Consider the following 13824-nt stretch of genomic DNA (forward strand, 5'->3'; position numbering starts at 1 on the left):
ATTCTAATTGAACATAACGCTAGCGCTAATTGCAGTTTGAGCATTATATTACACATATTTACGAGTACGGTACGAGTAAAGCATTATGTGCGATTGCCAAGTCATTACATATATGATGATTAGTGACGGATTACTGATTATTATTTAATTATTAGATTTAATGAATGGGCAATACGAAAAACTGTTGCTACTGTACAAGAATCAGAACCGGAAAAAAATAAAAGAAAGATTTGTAATAATAAAAAAACTACTCCTAAAAAGAAAAAAAATGTGTTAAATAAGAAAATCTAATAAAATAAATCAATATGCCCACGTTTCTACAAAAAGAAGTGAAATCCCACCAAAAACATTCTGTAAAAAACTAGCCAAGTCTCGATGGAGCTGCTTGTTTATCTCTAAAAAGTAATGAAATCTAGACAAAGTCGTGCCAACTCTAAGGTTCCTTACTGCGATTTCTTTATTATTATAGTTAATGTTGTGTGACTTGGCCGTTGAAGGGTACACAAGGGTACAAAACCAGGTGCTCCATGACACCATTGCACCAATCTGCCATTGCACCAAAAAGAAGTGTTTGTTTCAGGCTCGCCCATACATAAGTATTATTGAAATACGCAGCTTTATCAAGCCTACAATTGACTGGTTATTGAATCAACGTTTTCCAAGTGGCAATTTTCCATCGTCAATGGGTAGCGGTTCTGGCGACAGATTGGTGCAATGGTGTCATGGAGCACCTGGTTTTGTACCCTTGTGTACCCTTCAACGGCCAAGTCACACAACATTAACTATAATAATAAAGAAATCGCAGTAAGGAACCTTAGAGTTGGCACGACTTTGTCTAGATTTCATTACTTTTTAGAGATAAACAAGCAGCTCCATCGAGACTTGGCTAGTTTTTTACAGATTTGATTGACTCTAAGGGCCCCCCCACATCTGGCGTCTTTCGAGCGTCGGCGTCTACAATTCTATGGCCGACGTCGACGCAACGTCGACGCAGCGTCGACGCAACTGCGCAGCGACGTCATTTTCCATAGCGCTGGACCGACGCCGATAGACGTCGACGCTCGAAAGACGCCAGATGTGGGGGGGCCCTAACTTCATTAATTAATTCAATTCAACATAAAAATATATCTTAGCAAACGTTGTGCTTAGTTGGCGAACAGTTTGCATAATAATTGTGACTCAAAATATTCGCATGTCATGCCGAATATTCGGTCGCCGAATATTCAGTATTCGGCCGAGTGAGAGCCGAATATTCGGTATTCGGCCAAATTCATTATTCGGGGCATCTCTACTCTCTATCCCTCGAACACGCAAGAGAGGTAAGTGTCCAAATATATTGTGATGTGTTCCGATATATTTGGTCACTTTGGTCGTCACTATACATTTGATACTGACTGTAACACCTGTGATGTCACATGCGCGGGCATTTTCGGGGAATCTATACTGTAGTCACTAGATAATACCTCGGCAGGCAGTTTATTCTACAGCGTTCGCGGAAGGGAAGGACAGTAAACATCAAAGTAAATATACAACGCCCTAATTTATTCCCGTGCACTGCTGACTGACGTCCCAATATCCGTTATGAGTTCCTGGTCACGCATTATGTCGTATGTGAGTTCATCAGAGAGTTCTTACGCACGGCAGTGGCTTCCAACCCGGAGCTATTGTTGTGAAACTACCGCCCCGTGCATTAATGCTGATATTATGTCATACGGTCACGACGTGACAGTAGCTAAGGGAGTACGCGGAAGTCTAATATCTGCTGTTAAAATCTTAATCGAATAGATAGGGGACAGCATGAGAAATTATAAGCAAAATGAGCTGAATAGTGTCATGACTTGAGTCTTATCTTAGACATACCTAATCTGATTTTGGTTAATCTGGTTAGCCGTTCTGGAATTCTAGATACATTTTTATGGAACCACAATTTCATAAAATAGGTATGTATTCAAATCAAACTAATCAATCACCTACTTATATCGGAAGTTCTGAGCATTCTTTACACGTGCGTTACGTCAAATCGGAAAACTATTTCCACAATTGGACCAGCTGAACTGGAGTGATGCCAAATATTATTTGCATGAAGATGACACGAGTCCTCTCGTAGACAGGCACAGACCCTACACCGTACTGACTTATTGTAGTGGTGTTCAAAAGTGCATGGTCAACCGTAATATTAAAGCATTACGGTCGACATCTATCCATGCATTTTTGAACGTTACTGTACATTGTTACATTGTACAGCTATCAACATATTATGAATGAATTGATTCATAACTTGGCCTTGCAATTTTGCAGTTTGGTGTAATTTCCAGCATGCCTTAGTATAAAATCCATGTAAATCTGTAAATCTTACCTGTGTGTTGACAGCTGGCACGGTGGTCGGAGGCACGGACTGCACAGGCCGCGCGGGCTTGGCCGCGGCACGCTGGAGTGTCGCCCGCTTCACTGTAGCCATTAGCCAGACATCTTCCACCCTTTGGGCCACCTGGGGACAAATTTTGAGTGAAATGGTATTCGGTCTGACCACCCCGTCAGAAAAAAGACAGGATTATGGGACCCAGATTTTTAATCTCGCACTAGGTCACTACGTAAAAAACTCCAAATGACCATAACTGTAGTAGGTAAGTACTCCAAATACTCAAACCATTTTACAGTATTGAGATTTGGATAGTATGCAGCCAAGATACTCGACTTTATTGCTGTCAGTAAAAAGGCTGTTTGCACATCGACGGTATTCGCAAATAACTCATTAAACCAGTGGCCTATTTTATAAAGCTACAAGTTACAATTTACAAGCGGAAGTCTTGTTCTAATACATAGGGTTAGAAAGAGACTTCCGCTTGTAAATTGTAATTTGTACCTTTATAAAATAGGCCACTTGGTCGTTTTGCGGTTCATTTCATAGAAGTGCAGACAAACTGAATGACTGGGGGCCACTGACTGTCACCCTAACTGGGTTAACCGGTTAAACCTGGAGTTACCCTGGCTACCAGTACATGATACTGGGTTAAATAAAGGTTTGACCGGTTAACCCCGGCTTAGTGGGATGGTGCAAGTGGCGCTGAGTGAACAGAAGCGTGGTACCTGTGCGACCAGCGCCTTGGTCTCCTGCGTGGCGGACTGCAGCAGCGCCTCGCGGAAGAGGTCGGGCGCGCTGAGGCCGAAGCCCTGCGCGTCTTCTAGCAGCTTGTCCACGGCGATGAGGCCGCCCTCACCGGCCAGGATCTCTACGCCGGACGCGCACCAGTCGTTGGCCTGGTGAAGATACGTTTCGGTGGTGACAATACGTATTAATTATGATTATTACGTTTCCCTAGTCCAAAGCGTTATCATTTATACTTAGAATAGTTGTAAACTCTAAGAAAAAAATATTGTATAAAATCTGGGGGATCCTATACTGTATTACGGCGGAATTAGGTCCATAGCTGGTCTACACTGCGTTCTAGTTCCCTGGTCTTGTTGAACAATTGCGTTTAAATAGTTGAGAGGTATCTTGCGCCTTATTACAAGTATATAAGGTCTATAATAAGTCATTGAGCAAGTTACCTTGTCTATCCTGTCCATGAGTTCCCTGGCCTTATTTAGAAGCTGCGTCCGTTTCTGTATCTTGTCCGCGAGTAGCGCACTGGTGCGGCGAAGCTCCTCGCACTTGGACTCTATGTGGTCTACCGAACTGAGGGGGTCCTGCATTAGCTTCTCTCCTGCAGGAAAATCGTTTATGAGTAAAAATAATCAAACAAATTATGTGATGTGTGTGTGTACGTTACATTGAGAGAATTCTAGTATCGAGTAGCGGTACTGATAATTCTGCTACTCGATGTCGACTGCGAAAATAATAGTCGTATTGGTACCAAAACTGATGTATGGAGTGCGCACTCTATTTTTACTATATTTCTCTATGACCTAAGACAACAAAATATTTTGTATGGGAATTTCTATATAAAAAGATACTTCTTTATCCTTCTGTTTTGAGTGTAAATCCCACGTATTGTTGTGAGCAATATGTAAAAAGAATTAATATTCCCATACCGTCGTCTATAACGGATGCAGCAGTATCTAGATCACAGTTGCAAAGTTTCTCGAAATCAATAGCCTCTTGAATTAGGCTTTCCACTCTACTCGCCGTTTCTCCAACCTCGGTCATGTCACACGCTGCCTTCAGATGATTGTCCAAAGTAGCCTAAACAACAAACAGGCCATGATAAATAAAAATATGTAATACAAAATAACTGTTTTATATATTATAATTACATATAAATATAGATGGTCAAGCAAATCCTGTCAGTAGAAAGATGCGGCAAATTTGGAAAATGTAGGCGCGAAGGGATATCGCATCATAGAAAATTTGAATTTCGCGCCTTTTTCTACTGACAAGCTTCTTTTGACCATCTATAGTAATATTTTTCACTTATTTGTGGCATTATAAGTTCTAGACCTTAGTCTAAATAAATTTAAAACTATAAAAAATAAGGCTTTCAAAAACCGGTAAACACCGAAAAGAATAAAATAATATTAGTAAAATGTGCGCAATAAAGAACCTTATGATAATTAGAACTGGCAATATGCCAAACAACAACTTTTTAAAATGCCATTAGATCTCACGGAAAAAAAATATTATAACCTAAAAATAAAATAGTGTTTACAAATGTAAAATATGCGCTAACTAGTAATTTATAAGTGAAATAAACATAAATTAATTATTAAATCGAAAATGACGATCGACATGGTGTGTAATTTTCGAAAATGTCGAAAATCATTAACAAATCAAGCTTGGGTAACAACGTGTTCGCATGCATTTTGTATTGAGCATGGAAAAAGCGAATTCAAGAGAAATATTGAAAATTCCTTGACTTGTCCGGCTTGCGGCAATGAGTTGCGGGACAAATTTGATGTCATACAAGCGGATTTACGTCCATCGGAGACTTTTAAGTCAATCGTCTTGGCAGGTATGCGACCAGATACTATCATGGATATAGCTATGAGAGCAATGTCATTTTGGTCATATCAAGTTGAACAAGAAACCCTCTACCATGAAAGCATGGCAAAGCATATGCGAGAAAAACTCAAATGCTTGGAAGAAATCAATACGCTAAATGCGCAAAAATTAAAGGCCGAATTGGAAACATGCAAACGCAAGATTTCATCGTTACAAGCAGAATTTCATAAGAAGAACAAACAGGCGGAGGAGCTGAAAGCTAATTTAGAGGACAAAAGCCGTAAAATTCAGAAATTAACTTATCAATTGGATGCCAAGAAGCGCAAAGACATACGGGTTGATAATTTTGAAAGTAGTAACAATCATGAGCAATGCATGGATATTTCAGATTTAGTGGTGAACAGAGCGGGGTCGACGTCGGATGCGTTCGTGTTTCGGCCGGCGAAGGACTCTGACGATTCGCGTCGCATATGCACTCCAAAGACGCCCATGTTTGACTTTCGTCACCGCGAACGCAATAAACCTCAATCGCATTTTACTTTCAGACCATTACCTCCATAAGGCATGTTGGTTTATTATAATCTGTTAGAAGTAAGTAATAAACAAGTTAAGTTAACATACCTGCATTTGTTTGAAATTTAATAAAAATGTCCTAAATTGAAGCCAGTGGTTTAATTTTGTGGAATGTTTTTGCCAAAAATTGTCGAATTGTTTTTCAGTCTCTTCTAGTTGTACTAGTAGCCTGTAAATAAAGATAGGATTAGAATTTTATAATGGACGCATTTCTTTAAGTAGCTAATACTTACTAGGTCATACCAAATCTGAATACCTACTCTAGCTAGGAATTTTTCCAGCTTTTTCTACTGACAAAGTGGCTTTGCCAGAGTATAGTTGGCACTGTCCCGTGTAGTATAATGCCTAAAGGATAATGTCGCCAACTCTTAAAAAATTGTTTAGTTCACGAAAGATGGCGCTGTTCCATATAGTGACATTCCTGAATCGCGCTATTAAGATTTTTCCTGGGATAATGACCCCAACTCGTACAAAAATTGACTAGTTTACTTATTGAACAATAGATGGCGTTATTCCGTGTAGTAAAATTCCTGAATCGCGCTATCAAGATTTTTCCTGGGATAATGACCCCAACTCGTACAAAAATTGACTAGTTTAATTATTGAACGATAGATGGCGTTGTTCCGCGTAGTAAAATTCCTGAATCGCGCTATCAAGATTTTTCCTGGGATAATGACCCCAACTCGTACAAAACTTGTTTAGTTTATGAATTCAACGTTAGATGGCGCTGTACCGTGTAGTGAAAATCCTGAATCACGCTATTAAGATTTTTCCTCGGATAATGATCCCAACTCGTACAAAACTTGTTTAGTTTATGAATTCAACGTCCTGAGTCTTAAAGCATTTCGGTAAGTTTACGAAGTACAGTCATCTGCAATAATATATTACACAACGAAGACCGTAAAAGTATCTGACACGATCCTATTTGTAGAGCAATAAGAGCGTGTTACATAGTTTTGCGGCTTTCGAAGAGTACCTGCCTAATTTTTGCAGGTGATTGGACAAGCTAGGTAGATAGTGCTGTTGTATACGTAAATTCCGTTTTCCGAAAATAAATCGTTTTTGAAATTTGTTAAGACTGAATGGTTACATTTCACAATTATATTTACTAATTCTGTTAGCTTTAGTGAAAAGAAGGGGTATAAGTTAGGTAAAGTCATAGACTAGGAATCCTCTAGACGGAGTTTAGAGCAATTATTTCATGCAACCGATGCTGCCAAAAATGCGGGGGTGCGCGGGACGACGTGAGCGAAGTCCCGTGCCGTGATTGGTCCGTTCAAACGACGAACGAGTTCACGGACGTCACACAAAAACACTTTCGACTCGAACATGGAGTAAAATTACCGTATGCTTGGCAGCGGGGGTAGCGCGACTATGCTCAGTCTAGAGGATGTTTTGTCTGCGGGTAAAGTTGATGAAATATAAAGTGAGCGGATCTTGTTCAAACTTGTACGTGAGATCGATCGGCTCACTTTATATTTCGCCAACGTTACCTGCTTGTACCTACGTCTTTTCACTACAGCCACAGATAATTATGTGTACAGGATACCAACCTCTCAACAGCGGCCACATGGCTTATAATATTACTAATAAACGTTAGATTTGGTTTCCTCATCTGCGTCAGCAGCTCCTCGCCTTGCGTGGTCGCCGCCGCCAGTTCCGCCTTCAACTCTTTATACCTGAAATGTAAAGACACCTTGTAAGTAAGTTGTAACAACAAGGTGGAGATGGTGTAGAAAAAGAAAAAGGGGCTCCGTTCAAATATCGAACTTACTGTCCAAGAAAAAAAGAGTACGAAAATTACACTTTTTTTTGTGATTTGAATCTTCACGATTTTTTACTCAAGTATATACCTACCAAAGAATATAATACTACCCAAACACAACACAAACATACAAACACACACACATACAAACAAACAAAAACATACAAAGAATACAAACAATATACCTAAAGAATAATACAAACAACAGTTGTAAGTATACAAAGAATATATCTTAATTATGAATTTCAAATAATATGCACACATGTGGAAATAAATATAAAAGACGTTAGAAATTCCGAAAGCGTTCAAGAAAAAGTTGGTTAAGTATCATCATAAATAAGTTTCATAACCATTGAGCTTTATGTTAATAAAGTATAGTTCAGCAAACTATCCTGAAGTTGAAATGATACGTGACTGGAAGATGAATAGCCGAATAGGAGTCAGAGTCAGAGTGTAAATGCATGGTAATTATTAATGTACATATTTTTCACCTGCTCTCTAATTGTTTAAGCACAGATACTGTTTTTGTCTATTAATAGTTTAAACTCACTTTCTCCCACATGTTAGATTGGTTTTATCCTGTTTTATTGTTTTAATTTTTATTGTGTGTTTCCTGGTTGCCCTGAAAACCAGCGCCATGACTAAGTATCTTAGTCATCGGCATATGCTGAGTGGCATCCATTTTGGTGTTAGAATGTATTAGAATAAGATGTATTATAGTGTATAATAAGATGTGCTATAACTATAATACGTACATAGATAGGATAGAACGTGTGCAGAAAAAGTTTCTAAAGTATTTGAGCCATAAACTTAAGTGCCCCTCTAATCGAACTGATTACTTAGTTACTTGTAGGAAACAGCATCTGGTACCATTATTCGAACGACGTGAAATTGCTGATGTTATATTCCTCCTTAAAATCATAACTGGTGAAATAGATTGCCCGGAATTGCTCCAGCAGATCTCATTCGTAACCCCTTCTCGGTTAAAAAGACACTTTCCTCCTATCTCATTAAAGCGAACATCATCCAACTACAGACGTAATAGTTTTATTAACCGTGCGAGCCGTAATTTGAATAAGCTAACGAAAGAGCTTGACATTGATATATTTAATTGCGACATTCCCTCCGTGAGGCGTAAATTGACGGAAATGTGTTTCAATTAGGCACTTTTATTTATCTCGTAAGTGAGTGCTTTGTATATGTAGTATCTAAGTTATAACATAACACTTTATTTTGTTCTTAGTTTTTCAGTTTTTTTTTTCTTTGTTTTTACACTATTTAATTGGTGTCCTGTCACCGGTAGTAGGCTTTGATTATGTAAGCGAATGTTGTTAGTTTTGGTTTGAGTCTTATCTCTTTCATGTGTGCGATGTGTGTGTGTGTGTGTGTGTGTGTGTGTGTGTGTGTGTGATGCGTGTTACTTAAGTATATGTTTTTACTACATATCTATTTGCGAGTTCCTGTAATTGGCTCTATATATCTATTTATGATTCCATTGTCATTTAGTTAGCTGTTGGATCTCCTTATGTAAATAAATAAATAAATAAATAAATATAGGTTAAGTTTTATGTTTTACACCAAATAAAGTATTTCTATTCTATTCTATTCTATTTAAATATAATTGAGATAGAAGATATCGTGAATTCACGCTAGAAATCCCTTTCTGTTTATGCATTAAGATTAAGATGCGTATTGAAGACTGATTTAATAGGAGGGTAGGGTAGTTAGAGTTAGACCAAGAAAAGTCTGCAACGATTTTGATACCACACACGGAGTGTGTTATTTTAAACGTCGCCCTTCTATGAAATTATGACCAATAAATATTTTAACACACTGCGTATGCTATCAAAATCGCTGCAGACTTTACTTGGTCTCTGCAAATTGACTCAGAAAGAGACGTTTAATTGTCAGTAAAATCTCGTCCCAATCATGTCAAAACCTTATTGGCCAGTATTGGAAAATTGCGTAACTTGTTTGTCCTTTGACGACCCCATCTGGATGCACTAACAAATCAAATTAAAAACCAAACAGCCCAGACACCGAACATGTCGTAGCAATAAAACGAATGTAACAGCCACTAACCTAGTTTCCTGGCAGTCTAATAATTCTTTGGTTTGTGTCGGATCGTTCCCCATGTCGCAATCCACTATTTCGTGCATAAATTCGTCCAGCTTGCTTGAGATCTCTTTCATTAGCGTTGAGAACATTTCTAAGGCCTGGAATGAAAGAAAATATAATTAAGATGTATTGCAAGGAAAATAGTATTTTTTCTTCGACATAATTTATTCTGAGGTGCTATTTTTACTTGAAATACTTTTCCTGAAGATATGCATGATATTATTACTGATTTATTAAGTTAATTGTGAAATCTTTTGAAGTGGAACTCTACTGCTTTGTATGTCCACCATTTAGAATTTTTCAAAAAACTCGATAAATAAATGCTCACAATATTTTACAAGAATCTGTCGAGAACTGTAAATGAGAAGACCGCTACGTTTCGCTCGGTCAAAAATGTCTTCAATGCAAGAAAACATGTGTCATAAATAATAATTAATAGTTACTTAAACATATTTAATATGTTAAATGCATACTGATGCAAATAAATATACATTTGAATTGGTTTAATGTGCAGAGAGTGTGACTCAACATGAATGATGAGTAAATTTATTGAGTTGGTAATGTAGGTATATATTCACTAAACAAAACTACAATAAAGAAAAAAAAAAACCTACATTTATCGCAGCTCTTAATTTTAATTTAAATAGAGTGAGTGTCTTTCGTTGTAGCAAAGACATATGTAACTTCGTATAAGATGAATAAAGTCTAAGGAAAAAACGTGCCTCGGAAATCAAGAAAAAGTCATTCTCGAATAGATGCCGCATACACCTTTAGCCTATTCTCGGCTAGATGGCGTGACGACACTGTTTCATATTTAACAATTAAAACACATAGATATTGAGTGAATGAGCATGGATCAAAATGATATAAAAATAATTAAATCATTTATCCATTTTTTGATAATTTTATATGTTTTCATTTTGAGTTTTGGTCGTGTGTCGATAGATGGCAGTAAATTTACTGTGACTACAAAATTCACAATGACAGGACCCCTCTATCTATACTATCTATTCTTTTTGGTTGTAGCCAACGTGCGTTTATCTTGTCGAATGATGTAGATGTGTAACTTTTTAGGTTTCTTAAGGGCTGTTCGTAAATGAGATGACATTCCAATAAACTCTAACCTTTTGAGGTAGAACAATATTTTTTGACCCAATAGATAACAAGCCAGCAGACGAGCTTGGCGGGAAGCGTCCTCGCCTATGAAAAGCAATCAAATACTTACAATCCTCTGCTGTATCCACTCAGCGTGCGAATACTGCAGCTCTCCGCCAAGGTCCGGCGTGAGCTGCGACCGGTCGAAGTGTTCATACAGCTCCTCAACCGATGAGCAGACCAGCACCCGGAAACGGAACTCCTCTTTGAACAGCTTGCTGCTCACTTCAGAGAGCGCTTTCTGGAGGAAACTGGCTGGTCGAAGCACGTATACTGTGTGGATGATGCCCGGGAAAAATTCCTGGAATTTAAAGTTTTATAAGATTTTAGAAACACAGTATATATAAGACTTATGTCATATCCTCAGGCATAATATAAATAAAAACATGCTTAAAATTGTCTGCACCTTTTTTTGCACTAAATCAGTATAGCAGTAGGTATCTATTGACTATGTAGCTTGGTAGCTGAATCTTACTTTATAATAGTACCTACCTACTCACGGTTTTCTTTTCGCTAGAAAATGATCTGTCTCAGTAATAACTAAGTATGCGGGGAACAGAACCCTATGGAGGAACCTGGTCTTCAGCAGAAGGATATGATGTCACGATCCTCAGTATTGAGGGACCGACTGAAGAAAAAGAAGAACCAAGACGTATTTCCTTTATTCCCGAATATAGTCTTAACTATTCGGGAATAAAGGAAATACGTCTAATAGTTTTGCTATAAACTGAGGGTCTACCGCGAATACCGAACATCGAAATTTCATGTTCTGCCCCTATGTATATAGCGCTATCACAGGATGTTCACAGTAGGCCCTCAGGAGGAAGTAATGATTAACTAATACTCACTGAGATCCTTATTAATACTGTTTTGACTGAATTCCATCTGTCCTTTCTTCTATCTATTATTATGTGGAACCCCATGTCGGCTTCTAACAATCTGAAATTAAACAAACATGACGTACATTAAATGAGAAATAATACCTAGGTACTCAATACCAAATGGAAGAATATTGTATCTATCTACGTGTAGGTAGGGGGGTATACCCTATCGCTGCATAATACATCAGTATGTTTTATGATAAGCAATTAAAATTTGAGTTTAAATGGAATTGTTGGACAGTTTCCATTCTCACATTTAACTCCCCATTCAATAAATAACGATACTTTTACATTATTTTTTAATTGAACGTACCCTTAAGAAGTACTGTGTAATGCTTATATACCAGCCATGTTTTTTTAGAAATATAAATAGAAATATTTTGCCCGAAATGTGGTAGTGTGGTTTTAACAAGTAAAATACGTGTGTATTTTACTTTCCTCGTATTCGAAATGAAAAGTAGAGTGTTTAACTCGGATGGGTGAAATCTCGACCTATTGGTTTTACCTCGGCAGAAATGAGTGCCTTTCACCCCTTGGTTAACAATCTACTATAATGTCTATAATACTTAATTAAACCTTTAGAAGGTGTTGCGGTCGGCTAGGCCCGGAGAAGTAGCCCCCTTGTAATATAATCACCCGTATTATTGTTCGCTGAAGCCACAGGCTCAAATTGGTTTACAAATATTACCTCTATGGATATTTACATACCTATTTTCGATATTCGATTACAAACTGATATAGATTTTGCACTCGGAGCATAAATAGTAAGAACACTGAGAACATTGCTCTACTCTCTGAGTGGGTTTAGAACTTTAGAATTGATTTATGTTGCATTTTTTTTAAACTTACCAGTAACCACTATCCCAAGATTCTGAACTCACATGGGCCTAAAATTGTACATACTAGACCAGCTGGTGATCAGCTGACGTGGTATTATGTCAGTATTATATTACCAGAATTATCCAACGTCTAGCTAGACTAAAGGACGGTTATCAAGTGTGTTTGATAACAAAAATTATGTTAATACTGAAGAGATCAGAAAAGTGGGAAAGACGGCTCGACGGGAGAGTAAGGAGAATTATTCGGGAAAAAGCTTTTTTGGATTTCACAATGGCCCGTGGTCAGCTAGAAGGTGCAGTATAGCCAGTAAGTGCTAGTGTACTCACGAGGGCACAGAGGTGAGGTAGAGCAGCAGACGGCGGTACTCCGGCGCCGTGAGGAGGTGGAAGTTGTTGTTGTCGGGGAAGGTGATGAGCGGGCGGTGGTCGCGCGCCAGCCCGCCCGTGGCCAGCGCGTACTGCGGCAGCAGCAGCTCGGAGACCATCCGCCCTTCATCCTCGCCGCACTCATCGCAGCCCGCCTCTGGAAAAAACGAGTGTGGTCAGATAGGGGTCTACACCTACGTACCTACGTGTAAAGGATGCCTCACGCTAGACCGGACCGGTGCCGGGCCGGAGCATCCGGCGCTTCATTTTCTAAGATACGCACCACGTGATCGCCGATCAGCCATCATCCAAAATGACGTGTCGGACGCCACGGCCCGGTCTAGCGTGAGTCATCCTTAACACATCATTGGCTACAGCATCTTTTCAGATGACAGTTGCAGCGACTAAGAAGGTATTTTGAGGAACACTGTTAATACTCCTCAACCCTCATGCTCGTAAACTCCGTCTTTAAAGAGTTAACTCTTAAGATGCAGTAGGTTCAGAAAACTGGTTTAAAAAAAGTCGGAGCGCTTTTTTAGTTCACAATATGGCTGCCATGATTTACCTTGATCTTTTATCCTTCACATCACAATCTAAGCGTCTAGTCCAGGTCAAAAACCTCCAGTTACATATCTTTTGTTTCAGAGCACAAAATGTTACATACATAAACGGCCGAGTCCCGGTATATGTAACTTTTAAACTCAAATCATTGTCAATAAAGGTGACATTCGGGTGTCATCTATTGACCATTAGGATGTCATTGACTACAAATTAGTAAAGTAAAGTAAATTGCCAGTCACGTTAGTAATTTACGACCTAAAACAAATGATGCGTCTCGCAAAAACGAGCGCTAAATTCTTGAAGAGTAAAATTGCACTAATGACTGATGAGTTAGCTGTGAGCTCGTCTAGATTATTGTCAATTTAAGCCTTCTTCAGGGATTAATTGTTGAGTCTACGCTACGTACGACATGTCATTTATAAGTATTAGCGGATCATGTCTTCGATTTACATAATTGATCACACTTGCTCACGTTCGTACCCTGAATTACGCAAGAAGTCATCTCAAAAGGAATCATATATATAAACCGGCATAAAAAGCAACGAAAACAAACAAATGAATTCAGAGGCTTCCGAATAAACAACACTATTCTAGCGACAGTTTCCTCCAATGCCCTAGTTATGTGAC

At 38.6% G+C, this 13824-nt stretch overlaps 2 protein-coding genes across 2 annotated transcripts in view; one reads left to right on the forward strand and one right to left on the reverse strand.

Moving 5' to 3' along the window:
- The window catches only part of LOC134679922 (guanine nucleotide exchange factor DBS-like), a 156283-nt gene that overhangs the window by 77689 nt on the left and 64770 nt on the right, over window positions 1-13824 (reverse strand). The window contains exons 2-11 of the mRNA XM_063538868.1: window positions 12598-12793; window positions 11399-11489; window positions 10621-10851; window positions 9360-9493; window positions 7066-7191; window positions 5561-5681; window positions 4033-4183; window positions 3550-3704; window positions 3088-3258; window positions 2357-2488 (exon numbers count right to left, since the gene is read on the reverse strand). Coding sequence (XP_063394938.1) covers window positions 2357-2488; window positions 3088-3258; window positions 3550-3704; window positions 4033-4183; window positions 5561-5681; window positions 7066-7191; window positions 9360-9493; window positions 10621-10851; window positions 11399-11489; window positions 12598-12793 — 1508 coding nt within the window. The remainder of the gene's footprint in view (window positions 1-2356; window positions 2489-3087; window positions 3259-3549; window positions 3705-4032; window positions 4184-5560; window positions 5682-7065; window positions 7192-9359; window positions 9494-10620; window positions 10852-11398; window positions 11490-12597; window positions 12794-13824) is intronic.
- LOC134680245 (E3 ubiquitin-protein ligase CCNB1IP1-like) lies at window positions 4673-5500 on the forward strand. The gene has a single exon (XM_063539338.1). It carries the CDS (start codon window positions 4715-4717, stop codon window positions 5498-5500), a length of 786 nt encoding a protein of 261 aa, XP_063395408.1. The 5' UTR covers window positions 4673-4714.

Source organism: Cydia fagiglandana, chromosome 3, assembly GCF_963556715.1.
Source record: "Cydia fagiglandana chromosome 3, ilCydFagi1.1, whole genome shotgun sequence".
Lineage (NCBI taxonomy): Eukaryota > Metazoa > Arthropoda > Insecta > Lepidoptera > Tortricidae > Cydia > Cydia fagiglandana.

Bases quoted from the DNA above. Each gene is read 5' to 3' on its own strand.
- LOC134680245 (XM_063539338.1), top strand. From the start codon at position 4,715: ATGACGATCGACATGGTGTGTAATTTTCGAAAATGTCGAAAATCATTA.